General features: G+C 52.9%; 1 protein-coding gene across 2 annotated transcripts; it reads left to right on the top strand.

Moving 5' to 3' along the window:
* Positions 1 to 4,757: 4,757 nt before the first annotated feature.
* Positions 4,758 to 12,183, top strand: Slc35c1 (solute carrier family 35 (GDP-fucose transporter), member C1). 2 transcript variants are annotated; one of them, XM_013029943.1, is made up of 3 exons: positions 4,758 to 4,840; positions 6,338 to 6,864; positions 10,342 to 12,183. In XM_013029943.1, exons 2-3 carry the CDS (start codon positions 6,369 to 6,371, stop codon positions 10,899 to 10,901), a joined length of 1,056 nt encoding a protein of 351 aa, XP_012885397.1. In that variant the 5' UTR covers positions 4,758 to 4,840; positions 6,338 to 6,368; the 3' UTR covers positions 10,902 to 12,183. The 2 variants fall into 2 exon arrangements, with proteins under 2 accessions (XP_012885397.1, XP_012885396.1); XM_013029942.1 differs by lacking the exon at positions 4,758 to 4,840 and having other exon boundaries at positions 5,976 to 6,864.
* Positions 12,184 to 13,753: the final 1,570 nt, after the last annotated feature.

Here is a 13,753-nt window from a genome sequence, read left to right as displayed (position 1 = left end):
AGCACTGAATTGTCTAGGACAGCACTGGTTCAGTGAAGACTGCGAAGGAAGGAAGGAAGGAAGGAAGGAAGGAAGGAAGGAGAGAGAAAGGGTAATAAAGACAGAATCATCAAAAATAAAAACTAAAAAAGAGAGGGAGGCTTCTTATTTCCATACCATGGAGTTCATTTCAATATTTTATTTTATATAAGTATGAAGAAGCACTCAAGCATTATGCCTTTGTGTTCCTCTCATAAGAGTAACTTCTCTTGGTTTCACTGTGTGTATCTAAAATCCTGTATATTTTATCATATCCCAGGGTATTTTAGATCTATTTTCTGCATATCAGAAAGAACATGTGCCATATGTCTCTCTGAGCTTGGCTTACCTCACTTAACATGATTTGTTCTAGTTCCATGCATTTCCCTACAAATGACATTATTTTATTCTTTCCAATGGCTGTGTAAAATTCCATTGTGTATATATGGATGGTGTGTTCAAATGTATGTCTTCAGAAGGGTTGGGGGGAGGGTACAAAAGTCAAGGGGAAAAGGGTGAAACAGTGCAGCAGTGGAGCTCACTGAGCACTAATGAAAGTTGTAAGGTCCGCTCCTGGATGGCTAGCAGACTCCACCCTCCTCGCAGCAAAGTCTCCACCCAGTACCTGCGTTACCTAGGCAACTGGGACACCTGGAAGAGGTCACATCTGCATCCGCTGAGGTCACATCTGAATTTGATGTGGCCACACCTTTCCCCGCCTATACCCTACATAAGGCCTAGCCCAGGCCCACACGCTCTCTTGCTCTTGCTGCTCTTTTCTTGCTCTCTCTGTTCTATTCTAGCTCTCTCTCTTTTCTTGCTCTCTCTCTTTCCCAGCCACTTGGAGTGCCAACCTTGCCTGGTCCCAGCAGGTCTACCCCTTACCTGAATACTACGTGAGTGCTACTGTTCTTACCCCTCTCTCTGCTCTTTTCTGGCTCTTTTCTCTCTCTTTCCTCTCTTCCCAGCTCTCTCTCATTCCCAGGCCTTTCCCAGCCACGTGGAGTGCCAACCTTGCCTGGTCCCAGCAGGTCTACTGAATAAACCTACTCCTTACCTGAATACCACGTGCGTGCTGGTGCTGTTCTTACTCGGCAACCTCTTTTTAAAAACCTAACAAAAGTGAACTATTCAACTGGTGGGTGGAGACGGGAGGGAGGGACTGGGAGAGAGTGAGGGAAGAGAAGACACTGTACAAAAGGAAATGTACTCATTACCTGACTCATGTAATTGTAATCCCTCTGTATATCACCTCTATACCAATAAACTAAATTAATAATAAAAATGTATAATGTGAGAGAATGAAGGAAGGTGTGACACTGCTCAAAAAGAAATGTACTCTTGGTGAGGGGAAGGGGAAGCGCAGAAACAGTGGGACAAAGGGTGAACTAATACAGCAGTCATCCTCACTAGACATTACGCTGGAAATGAACTTTACAACTTGTGGGGGAAGGGGGTTGGGAAGGAAAAACATTTTTAAAGATATGTACTCTTTATGTGACTTATGTAACCATAACCCCTCTATATACCACCTTTACAATAACAGTAAATATATGAAAAATGTAATTTAAAAAACAAGGAAGGGCAGGAGGAAGGGAGGGAAGGAAGTCATGCAGGCAGGCAGATTTCTGTGATTGGTAAAGCACATCTGTGGATGTATTGTGAGGGCATTTCCAGACAAGATTAAATTAGGGGAGAAGCTCTGCTCTGATTATGTGCATGACACCAATACAAAGAGGCTGGGATGGAATAAAGCAGGGGTAAGCTAGAGCCCTGGCTTGCTTTCTCTCTGCTTCCTGGCTGCTGAGATGTGAGTGGCTTTTGCTGACCCCTCGATAAGAAAACCTAAAATGATGAAATGAGAACTAAAGTATAACCTTCCTCTCTTGTTTCTGCCAGAGACTTGTTACAGTAAGGAGAAAGCTGAGCCACAAAACCTTCCTCTAACATGCTCTGAACTCTGTGGCTCATCTATGCATAGAAGAGGCTCCAGCTGAACACTCGGAACAATCTGATGATTTGGAATGAGGAGAGAGGATTTGGGGAGGCAATTGGCAGTGTCTGCCACACAAGGTAAAATCAGGTGGGACAGTTAATCTCTGCCTGTCCCCAGGAGCTCCAGGGCCCTGCAGGTTTAGACCCATGGTCCTCTCTCTACCTTTGATCTGTTCACAGCATATGGCAGAAATGGTCACCAGCTAACATCATGAGCTTTTCTCAGTCAAGGTTACACCCATGAAGGCCACCACATTTGCTTCCTGCTTCTCCAGTTACACCTTTTGTTCTACCTCTTACCATATCCACACGCCAGCTTAATTACTCTTGGCAAACACTTCACCCTTAACCTCACCCTCTAAGAATAGTTTAAGCAATTCACATGTCTAAAGACGAATTCAAATGCAAGGAGTTTGTACAAAGTACAAAGACTCCCAAGTCTTTGGACCTCTGAACCCCATTTCCTGATCCCTCTCTTATGCAGTAAGAAGGATTAAATCTGGGGAATTTGCTGAGCTGGCCTTTTACAATCTCAGTCCAAGGGAGTGATGCTAATGGTAGAACTTCAGGTTCAGTGTAAAGGGAGAGACAAGATGGAGACATGCTTAGTACAGAGGCTGGTGGAGAAGGATGTTCCACACATCCAGCACTGACTCTCCCAAGATGCTCTGTCAAGTTTATTTCTCTTCCCTCAGGACCAAGGGGGCAGCATAATCAGTAGATAACTTGGGGTGGGGGCTGGGATAGTGTGGGTGGGTGGGTGGGTATGCACCAGTGCCAGGACTAGGGTTCAAATTCAGAGCCTGAGTGCTGTCCCTAAGCTTTTTTGCTCATCACTGGCACTCTACCACTTGAGCCATGGCTCCACTTCCAGTTTTTAGTAGTCAGAGATACAAGTCTTTATAGACTTTTCTGCCCAGACTGTAATTCCCAGATCTTAGCCTTCTGAGTAGCTACAATTACAGATGTAAACCATCAGCACCCAGCAGTAGACTACTTAATTCCTTTAATGTGCCTTTCAGATAATCAACCAGGGCCTCTCAGAGCCAAGGCTTCCCTGTTTATCACTAAACGTATTGGTTTTGATGAACTATCAGACTAGAATGAAAGGGATGAGGGTTAGCAAAGCATGTCTCTTGACAAACAATATATCACCATCTTCCAAATGTGAAGATTCTCCAAGTAGGGTTCAAGAGACTAGCAGATGCTGTTAGTCTTTCTTTTCCCTACGATGAGCAGATGGCAGCTTCCAGATGGAGGGGATGTAGTCTGTCAGGAGGAAGCAGGAAGTCCCGCCCCTGGAGGAGGAGGAGCATCCCCCCCAGCATCCCAGAGCCAGGGCCAGGAGAGGGGCCCCCTAAGCTCTCCCACTTCCCCATAGCCCATCAAGGAGTTTGGCCCTGAGGATGGCTTGTGGGGTTAGCATGTGAGTGTTCAGGTACCTTATATAGATTCTTTCAATTGTGAAAATGTTCAAACATACACCAAAGTAAGAAAACTCTTACAATGAACTCCCATGAGCTGTGCCCAACTTCAACATTTTGCTTATCTTGTGCCATTTATTGGTCGTTTTTTCTTATCTTGGTCGTTTATATTTGAAGTTGTAGGCCTGAAGCATGGAATTCTGGGTTACAATATGCCAGGTCCAACCACTCACTCCAAAGAAAGCAATAGTAATGGTGAAAAAAACAGGAAAGGATTGTCACCAAAATGGTGACTATAGAAAGTAACTATTTCTAAATTATTTCTATCACTGGGCGCTGGTTGCTCACGCCTGTAATCATAGCTACCCTGGAGTCTGAGATATGAGGGTGGCAGTTGGAAGCTAGCTCAGGCAGAAAATTTATTTCCAACTTCCTCCAGAAGTGGAGGTGTGGCTCAAGGTGACAGAACATCAACTTGGAACCAAAAACCTAAGCAACAGTGCTCAGGCCCTGAGCTCAAGCCCCAGTATTGTCTCTCTGTGTCTTGTCTCAGTCTGTCTGTCTGTCTGTCTATCTTACACACACACACACACACACACACACACACACACACAGCTAAACTTTCCCCTAGAATTTTCTCTCCACCGTCTTCGAACATAGTCTGGATCCATTGTGCATGAGAGTACGACTATCTTTTCTTTTCTTGGTTGTGGGGCCTGAACTCTGGGCCTGGGCGCTGTCCCTGACCTCTTCACCTCAAGGTTAGTGCTCTACCACTTGAGCCACAGCGCCACTTCCAGCTTTTTCTGCTTATGTGGTACTAAGGAATCGAACCCAGGGCCTCATGCATGCAAGGCAAGCACTCTACCACTGAGCCACCTTCCCAGCCCAGCGACTATCTTTTCATGGCATAAGAAGTCTATCAGGTATAAATAAATAAAATCCCCTGCTTCCTTTGCTCAGGGAGAGTCAGTCACAGCACAGCCCAAGGAGTCATAAAATTACCATAATCAAATTCAAAGCTTAAGGAAGCAGAAGGATCCCCAAACATTCGATTTTCTTGCAAACAGGAGATTCCGGGTCGGTAAGAGTAGATCACTCTTACCTGAACCCTTCTTCCTGTTTCCTTGTTCCTCCCTTGAGAAGCGAGGCTAGAACTCCATCCTCTTTGTAGGGAAGGCTGCCTCTAATCCTCGAATCCAAAGCTACCGGAACTACAGCTAGACCTGCTGTCAGTTTGTCTTTTGACAAACGGTACTAAATGCTGTCTGAGATACACATTACAAACAGGCCAGTTCCTCCATTGGGCCACGCAAGCTAGAGTTCTGAGCAAGAAGACCCAGAACCCCGAGTGGTCTAACTCAGCTCCGAGTTTCACAAGGAAGAGAACCCGGACCACAGAGGTGAGGTGGGAGAAGGGGGTGGGGATGGGGGTCAGGGGCGCGGGCGGCAGAAGTGAGGGGGGAGGATTGCCAACGTTGGGCAGGGACCCCAGAGGGGTCAGCCCGCGTGGCTGGGGCCCGAGCCCCCAGCCTGGCCCCTGGGGAAGGGGGGGACCCACCTCCGGGACCGGCCGTGCCCCCGCCCTCGCCCCTCTCCAGGCGCAGATCGGAGCCAGCAACCCGGGATGCAACCGGGTTCTGGGACGTGCCAGCGGCGGGAACTGACCCCGAAGCGCCAGGCAGGCGGGGGCGGGGGGGCGGCCCGGGACAGCCTTCGAAAGAGGAAGGGGCCTTCTCCCACCATCCGCGGGAAAGTGTCCCGCCGCCCCCAGGACGTGGCAGGCCGGCCTCGGGAGCCCCGGGGCGCGGGAGCAGGAAGCTGTCCGCGGGCGCGGCGCCGCAGGTGCAGCGGGGCGGCGTCAGGGCGCGGGGCCCGGACCCTGCGGGCGCCGAGCAGGCGCAGGGGGGTCGGTATTTTCGGGTAACAGGGCAGGGCCCCCGGGCAGGACAGGTGCGCGGAGCTCGGCCCCGGCCCCGGGACGGACTCGGGGCTGGCAGCGGCGGCGCGGCCTCGGGGAGCGCGGCCGGGGGTCTCGGGCTCCGAGGAGGGCTCTGGAGGCGGCGAAAACCGGGTCTGGAAAACGAGATCTGGGAGTCCCAGGACTGGACGCGGGGTCTGGGCTCGGGGAGGGACGTGAGCCTGGGGGGGGGGTCCTCCGGGAGCGGAGGGCGGTGCCCAGGCCTTCCCGAGCGCACCCCGGGTTCCGGGAGCTCCGGAACGCGGACCTGGACCGAGCTCAGGGCAGAGCAGAGGCCGGCGGAGCCGGCGGGGAGGGCGGACGCCCTCCAGGAAGAGGGCGAGGCCCAGGCACCCAGGGAAACCCCCCCAGGGTGCCGAGGGTCCCCGTCAGCCTCCGTGAGCACCGCAGCCAGAGAGCCGGAGCCCGGCGGCGAGCCGCGATGGTGCCCCGGGCTGCGACTTCCAGCGCGAGGCTGGGCGCGTAGGCCCTTTAAGACGGGGCGGGGGCGTGTCCGGAAGTGAGGCCTGGCCCCGCCCCCCGGAGGCGCGGACGTCCGGAGGTTCCCGGGCCCAGCCGGAGCCCGCGCCCGCCCGGGGCCGCGGCCCGGGGCCCCCCTCGTTCCATCGCCGCGCAGCCCGCCCTCCTCCGGCGCCTGGCGACCCCCCTCGTCCACCCTGAGCCTGCACCCCCTCTCTCCTTTCCTCTCCCTCACCTCTCCCCCTGCGATCCCTCCCTGGTAACCGCCCCCATCCCAGAGGAAGGGGGACCCCCTAGGGCTGCACCCCAAACCTCAGCTCCATCCCAGAGGAAGGGGACCCCCTTGGGCTGCCCCCCTCCCGTGTGACACCCGGGGCAAGGCTGGCAGAGAGACGCAGCTGGCCGTCCTGCGCCCCGAGACTGCATTCTGGTGACCCTTCCCTTCTGCCGCCATGAACAGGGCCCCCCTGAAGCGGTCCCGGATCCTACACATGGCGCTGACTGGGGCCTCCGACCCCGGGGACCAGGCGGAGGGCAGCGGGGAGAAGCCCTTCCTGTTGAGGGCTCTGCAGATCGCTCTGGTGGTGACCCTCTACTGGCTCACGTCCATCTCCATGGTGTTCCTCAACAAGTACTTGCTGGACAGCCCCTCCCTGCGGCTGGACACCCCGATCTTCGTCACCTTCTACCAGTGCCTGGTGACCGTGTTGCTGTGCAAGAGCCTCAGCACGCTGGCCGCCTGCTGCCCCGGCACGCTGGACTTCCCGACTCTGCACCTGGACCTCAGGGTGGCCCGCAACGTCCTGCCCCTCTCGGTGGTCTTCATCGCCATGATCACCTTCAACAACCTGTGCCTCAAGCATGTGGGCGTGGCCTTCTACAACGTGGGCCGCTCGCTCACCACTGTCTTCAACGTGCTGCTCTCCTACCTGCTTCTAAAGCAGGCCACGTCATTCTATGCCCTGCTGGCCTGTGGGGTCATCATTGGTAAGTGGCCTGCTGGGGCCTCCTGGGGATGACCCCTGCAAGACAACTCTTCCAAGAAATCTCTAAACTTCACCTGTCCCAGCCACCTAGGGCCCAGAGACAGCTGGCCAATAACTTGGTTCTGGTCACCCAACCAAATTAGGGACCCAGCCAGGGCAAACATAGTTAGCAATGGCAACAGCAAGAGCAACACAGGCACACAGATCTGAGCACTTCACCATAGTAACTCAGCTAACCCTAGAACAGGATCCGATGGCTAGAATAGCCAGAATTTACAGAAGGGAAGACGAGGCACAGAGAGGTGAAATAACTTGTCCAGGATCACACATCTAATTACTAGCAGAGATGGGAGTCTGAATGCAGTCTGGCTGTGTGGAGCCAAATGCATCTTTTAATAAAGATACCATCACCATCTGACCTTGATGAGGACAACTCCCACGTTTTTGGTTTTGTTTGGGGTCTATTGGTTTTTATGTTTGTTTATATTTTGAGGCAGTACTGGGATCTGAACTCAGGGTCTCTCCGGGCCTCCCTTGCTAGACTCTAGCACTTGAGTCACCCACACCCCAGCCCTGCTGATTTCTGCTCATTTTGGAGATGGAATCTAGTGAACTTTTCTGCCCAAGCTGGCCTCAAACCCCAATCCTCCATATTGCAGTCTCCTGAGTAGCTAGGATCATAGCCATGAGCCACTGGCAACCCTCAACACATATATTTTGACAGGCCTTAACCTTCTTCCCAGACTTGATCATCAGAAAATAATTGGGGGGCTGGAAATGTGGCTTAGTGGTAGAGTGCTTGCCTAGCAAGCATGAAACCCTGGGTTTGATTCCTCAGTACCACATATACAGAAAAAAATAGAAGTGCCACTGTGGCTCAAGTGGTAGAGTGCTAGCAAAAGAAGTTCAGGGACAATGCCCAGGCCCTGAGTTCAAGCTGCAGGACTGGCAAAAAAAGAAAAAAGATAGAAAAGAATTGGGCGGAGGGAGCTCATTGTGCTAATCATTCCACCTTAGCATCTCCTTTCTTTACCCAGAAATCCTCTGGGTGGTAGCATTTAATGATCATCTCCTTACAAACTAGCTGAGGCTTAGAGAGGTTATACTAGTTGCCAGAGCCACACAGCTAGAAAGTAGGTAAGCTAGAATGCAAACCCAGATGGGCCAGGCTCCCAGACCTGTGCGTCTAACCATTCTGTGCCGTTTTTGTACATTGGCTGTTAGAGCTAGGCTGATACAGGTGTATTTAAACTAAATTGTTCTTCTGACCACGTTTTCGGTGCCTGAAACCACATATGGCTATGGGCTGTTACTGAACTCCTCCACTACTGCACACATCCTATTGGTCTGCTCACTGGGTTGGGGGCCTCTGAGTTTGGGCCTCGCTCCCTGGGGCAGCCTCCTAGAAATGGGCTCTTTTTCTGCACCTCCTCAGGTTTTGGCCCATACCACAGTTTGTCTGACTTGGCCTATATACTCTTGTCTGGTGTTGCAGTCCCAAGCTGAGTGTCCTGGTTATGGGGAGGTTGGGGGCCCATCCACGCTATCTGTCCTAGAAAATATTTTCCTTGCTTGACCAGTTGTTGGATCTAGGGCTGCTTGGTGTAGGCCCAGGATGGGTGGAGAGAGAAAGGAGTTCCTCCCCGCAGAACCCCGCACCACCTATACCTTCTCCTCATGGGGAACTGAGACCCTCTCAAGTACCCCAGGATCCCACTTCAGTCCCACCAGCTGTGCCAGAAAAACAGTGACGTGTCCTCCCTGTAGGCAAATGTGAAGTAAGTCCCCAGAGTAACCCAAGATGCTGATGGAGAGGTAGTATCAGGGGACAGTGCCTTCACCAGCCATGGTGGCCTGCCAGGGCAGGGCTAGGAGGCAGGGTTTCCATGACCCCAGACCTGGCCCATCACTGCACGTTCTTCCTCCTGTGTGTGTGTGGGGTGGGGGGAGGCAGGAACCTGCCTTCCCTCTGGGATCTAGAACCTTGAGGTCTTGATCCTGAGGTTCTGCATTCAGAGGTTAACCAGCAGGTGGCTGGGGTAGGAGGGGGTCTCTGCTTAAGCAGGTGTGGGTGTAGTGCAGCCCTCTACCCTACGCGCAGCAGGTCTGTGAGTACCTGTGGAGTGGAGGCGTCTTCCAAGGCAGAGACAGAGGCAGATCCCTTTGTGTGTCCAGTGTCCACAGTGCAGCAAGTGTCTTGACTCCTGATTCTGAGGTAGGGTCTTGCTATAGGGCCCAGGCCAGCTCAGAGATCCTGAGTTCAAGTGATCGTCCTGATTCAGCCACCCATAGCAGCTGTGATTACAGATGCGTGCCACTGTGCCTGAGTCTTAGCTCTTTTAATACTTCCACTCACCTCCATCACAACCTCTGTTCATTTGTTAAACAGAGAAGTGGCTCAGCTCTTGCTGGCCTCTGTGCCGGGCTTCGGGGTTACAGGTCTAGAAAGGGGGAAGGGCCCGCAGCCCCTGCACTCCATGTCAATGGTATGTGGTGGCAATGGAGAGGAATAGAGAGGAGGGCTGTGTTGAAGGGACAGTAGAACATTCTGGAAAGGGGGAGAGTTTTCTGGTGTAGACAGTGAGCCTGATTGAGATATGAGGGGACAGGCAGCCATCACAGGAGAGATACAAGGCTGACACAGGCACAGGACACCAGCGTGTGGAGCCCAGGGAGTGGAGACCTGCCATTGTACCATGGGGAACCACAGAGATGCTGAGCAGGAGGCAACCCAAGAGCAGAGTCTTAGACTGTCCCAGGTCTCAGGCCACTTCAGGCCAGGAGCCATTCTCATTGAATGCTCCAGGATGATATCTAGGGAGGGAAAGCCAAGGTTAGCCAATGTCACCATCACTGTACAGCAGCACTCACCCTGTAGAACACAGTTACTGCCCAGGGCCCCAGGCAGGCACAGCTGTCTGTTTTACAGCCCTCATTACAATGATTACAGTTGTAATGAAAGAAGGTAACAGTCCCTACCGCCCCATCCCACCCCTCCCCTATTAGAATAGAGGCTGGGGGTAGAGGATAGAGGTCCTACTTGGGGCTGCTTCCCCAGCCCCTGTGTCTTGCAGGGAGCCAGGGGCCACTGAGACCTGGGATGTGGTTAAAGAGAATGACATGGAGAGAGCTGCTACACAACCTGTGAACTTTGGTATCAAAAATTTGTCCCTCTCCACCTGGGCCAGTGACTCACGCCTGTCATCCTAGCTATTCAGGAGGCTGAGATTATGCAGATCATGGTTCAAAGCCAGCCCTGGCAGGAAAGTCTGTGAGACTCTTATCTCCAATTAAGCACCAAAAACAGCCAGGAGTAGAGTTGTGGCTCAAGTGGTGGAGCGCCAGCCTTGAGCAAAGAAGCTCAAGGACAGCACCCGGGCCCTAAGTTCAAGCCCCAGGACCGGCATGACAATCGATGTGTCCCTCCCCCTCACATCCTCTCACTCCTTCTCCCTCTCCCACATCTCTCCTGCTACAGGAGGCTTCTGGCTCGGCGTGGACCAGGAGGGAGCCGAGGGCACCCTGTCCCTGACGGGCACCATCTTTGGCGTGCTAGCCAGCCTCTGCGTCTCACTCAATGCCATCTACACCAAGAAGGTGCTCCCGGCTGTGGATGGCAGCATCTGGCGCCTGACCTTCTACAACAACGTCAACGCCTGCGTGCTCTTCCTGCCCCTGCTGCTGCTCCTCGGGGAGTTCCAGGCCCTTCGAGACTTTGCCCAGCTGGGCAGCGCCCACTTCTGGGGCATGATGACACTGAGTGGCTTGTTTGGCTTCGCCATCGGCTACGTCACAGGGCTGCAGATCAAGTTCACCAGTCCCCTGACCCACAATGTGTCTGGCACAGCCAAGGCCTGTGCCCAGACGGTCCTGGCTGTGCTTTACTATGAGGAAACCAAGAGCTTCTTGTGGTGGACGAGCAATCTGATGGTGCTGGGCGGCTCCTCTGCCTACACCTGGGTCAGGGGCTGGGAGATGAAGAAGACTCCAGAGGACCCCAGCCCCAAAGAGGGTGAGAAAAGTACCGTGGGGGTATGAGCTCGGTCGGGGACGCTGGGAATGAACTCAGGCGGGAATCTTTGGGCCCAGGTTGATAGGGCATGATCAGTGTACAGACCTGATACCTGATCAGAGTCTGGGGGCCCCAGAGGAGGCCCCCAGTCCTGTCAGAACACTGGCAGCCCACCCCAGGGCAGTAGCGTCCCTCCTTCCCATCCTAGGCCGGCCTACCTCCACATCATCTCCAGGGAAAGGGACAGGATGCAGCCTTCAGGGGCAGGCTTCTTGATACTCGGGAGTTGGGGTAACCCTACCACAGCCAGCGGAAGGGACCTGGGAAACCCCAATATCTCCAGGGTCCTGTAAAAGCAGGCAGCCCTTGGAGGGCAGGCTGAGGGAGGAAAGGGACTGGCAGGGCCTTTATAGCCATGATCGCAGTCTCCCCTGCCCAAGGAGGCTAAGAGAAAAGTCTCGCCCTCTGCACTCCATATCTGCAGCTTTAGCACATGGGGACCACATGTGTTTTATAGGATAAGTAGGGTGCTCAGTGGAGCATCTCCCAGTCCTTGGGCCTAGATTTTCCTGCCTGGCTCCTTGGTCCCTTAGGGGGTACAGGTGACACTTGCCTCCCTCCCCTGGTCCCTGGCACAGCTTCCTGGCTCAGGCCTGGTTGCTGCTTTTCACCCCTCCCGCTTCTCTCCCCCAAAGCCTTCATCCTCAGGTGGGGCTATGGGGTTAGGGGACTGATTGACCCCCTCCCCCACATCCCTGGTCCTGAGCTGCCTCCCTTGAGAAAGGGATCATCACATACCTTCTCCCCTAAGGCTGCACCCAGGGGACCTGCCTGTCCCCTGCTTAGCCCTCCCACACGCTGGGTGGCTGAAAAACAACCCAAGTTGATTTCTCCAAGTTCCTGAGGCTGCACGTTCAAGTTCAGGACATCTGGCCCTCTCTGTATCATTTGATGGAAGCACAAACTAATTCTAATTGTGAGGTCTCTCCCCCAACCCCCCCCATCTAATCACCCATAAAGGCTCCACTTCCTGTGGACAAGATCTCCTAACATGCATTTCAAGGGGCCACAGCGTCCAGACCATGGCACCCCCTATCACTCCCTTTTGGTCTCAGGGTGTCTTTCACTCCCCTGTCCCTCATGTCCACCATTCTCACCTCCTATCTTGTAGGGGGTAATTTTTGAAGTTTTGGTTCTTATTATAAAAACCTGGGGCAAGTGGTGCCTCTCCTGCCCCTGCGTTCTAATGAAGTCGGTATGGCCAGATGGCTGAGCTGGATGTGATTTAATAAAAGCCTGAGCAAGACATCATGTGTGTATGTGCGTGCGTGTACACATGTGGAATCCCGGGCCCCCATGGGAAAGCTGGTCCCATCCTTTCCAGGCTCCCAGCTGCCTGCAGGGGTCAATCAAGCTGCATCCTAGTACTAGCTGACTCAGACCAAGTGCTGAGTGCTGTCACTGGCCCCTTCCCCATCTTACAGATGAGAACACAGCTCAGAGAGGCTCATCAGATCTAGGGAGAGGTCTCGGCCTTCCACCTGATTACCCACCCCCGGCCACAGCCTCCTTTGGAGGACCTTCTGTCTGCCAGGAGCTGGGTTAGAACTTCTTTTTGCAAAGCCCTGAGTCAGGGCCAAACCTGTGCCTTGTTCTGACTAGTAGAAGACAGGGGAAGAACAGCCAGTGAGGAGCTCACATAGATGAGGCCAACCACCACCTACTGGGCAAACAGGACCAACACGCCAGCCAGCCTGCGACAGCCAGAAAAACCATGAATCCTTGTTTTAAGCCCCTAGTGTTTGGGGGTGATTTGTTATACAGCAGACGATAACTAGCACGTTAGTCTAAATATATGGGATGCTGTTATTTAAGGGCAACTGGGTTGTCTGGTGGAATTTCAAGATCAGAGAAGATTCAGGAAACCAGAGTCCAATGGCCATTGTAGCAGGAGTTCACCAGCCTCCAGCCAGAGCACCCCACCCTCAGGTTCCTAGTGAAGGGTATGGCAGGGCTACAGCTCAGCAGCTCTTGCTCACTGGGGTGTTCTCCCAAAGTGGAGCTTAGTGGAAAAGAAAATGATGCTTGCAAAGTTGTGATTTTCTTCTGGACTCTGTTTAAAAAACTGCCATTCAGCCAGGCACCAGTGGCTCACGCCTATAATCCTAGCTACTCAGGAGGCTGAGATCTGAGTATCATGGTTCAAAGCTAGCCTGGGCAGGAAAGTCTGTGAGACTCCAATGAACCACCAGAAAACCAGAAGTGGTAGAGCACTAGCCTTGAGCTGAAGAGCTCAGGGACAGCACCCAGGCCCAGCATTCAAGCCCATGACAAAGAATTTCATCATGACATTTCTATACCTGCAGAAAATGTACTTTGACTATATTTATCTGCACCCCACCCCCCAGGATGGCTTGTGATTGGTCTAAATCCTTTCAGTAATCCTAAGCAAAGACAAGTATTTAATTCAAGCCAATGAGTGACGAGAGGAAGTAGCCTGGATTTTTTTCCCTTGTAAAGGAGAGTTTGATGGGGTTAATGGATCTGCTGAAGCCATTTTGCTGCTATGAGGGCGCACCAACACCTGAGGACAGGTGAACAGAAAGACTTCAGGAAACAGGGTGCCTGACCTTAGGCTTATTTCTAACCCTTACTTTAGTTCCTTAATGCTCCACCCCAGGACCTTTGTATGTACTGTTCCTTCTACCTGCAATACCTACTGCCTCTTCAGAGCTCAGCCCAAACACTGTCGAATAGAACCAAATCTAGACTTAGATAGGGAGTGACTTTAATTTGCAAGACTATTGCACGAGGACTGTAGTTAATAATAGTGTGCTTGTAATTTGCAAAGAGAGTAGATCTTAAAAATTCCTACCAC

Source organism: Dipodomys ordii, unplaced genomic scaffold, assembly GCF_000151885.1.
Source record: "Dipodomys ordii isolate 6190 unplaced genomic scaffold, Dord_2.0 Scaffold125, whole genome shotgun sequence".
Lineage (NCBI taxonomy): Eukaryota > Metazoa > Chordata > Mammalia > Rodentia > Heteromyidae > Dipodomys > Dipodomys ordii.
This window is presented reverse-complemented; position numbering and strand designations above follow the sequence as displayed.

Coding starts and splice junctions, on each gene's coding strand:
- Slc35c1 (XM_013029942.1), top strand. CDS start 6,330: ATGAACAGGGCCCCCCTGAAGCGGTCCCGGATCCTACACATGGCGCTG. Junction 6,865..10,341: donor GGCCTGTGGGGTCATCATTG/GTAAGTGGCCTG, acceptor CTCCTGCTACAG/GAGGCTTCTGGCTCGGCGTG.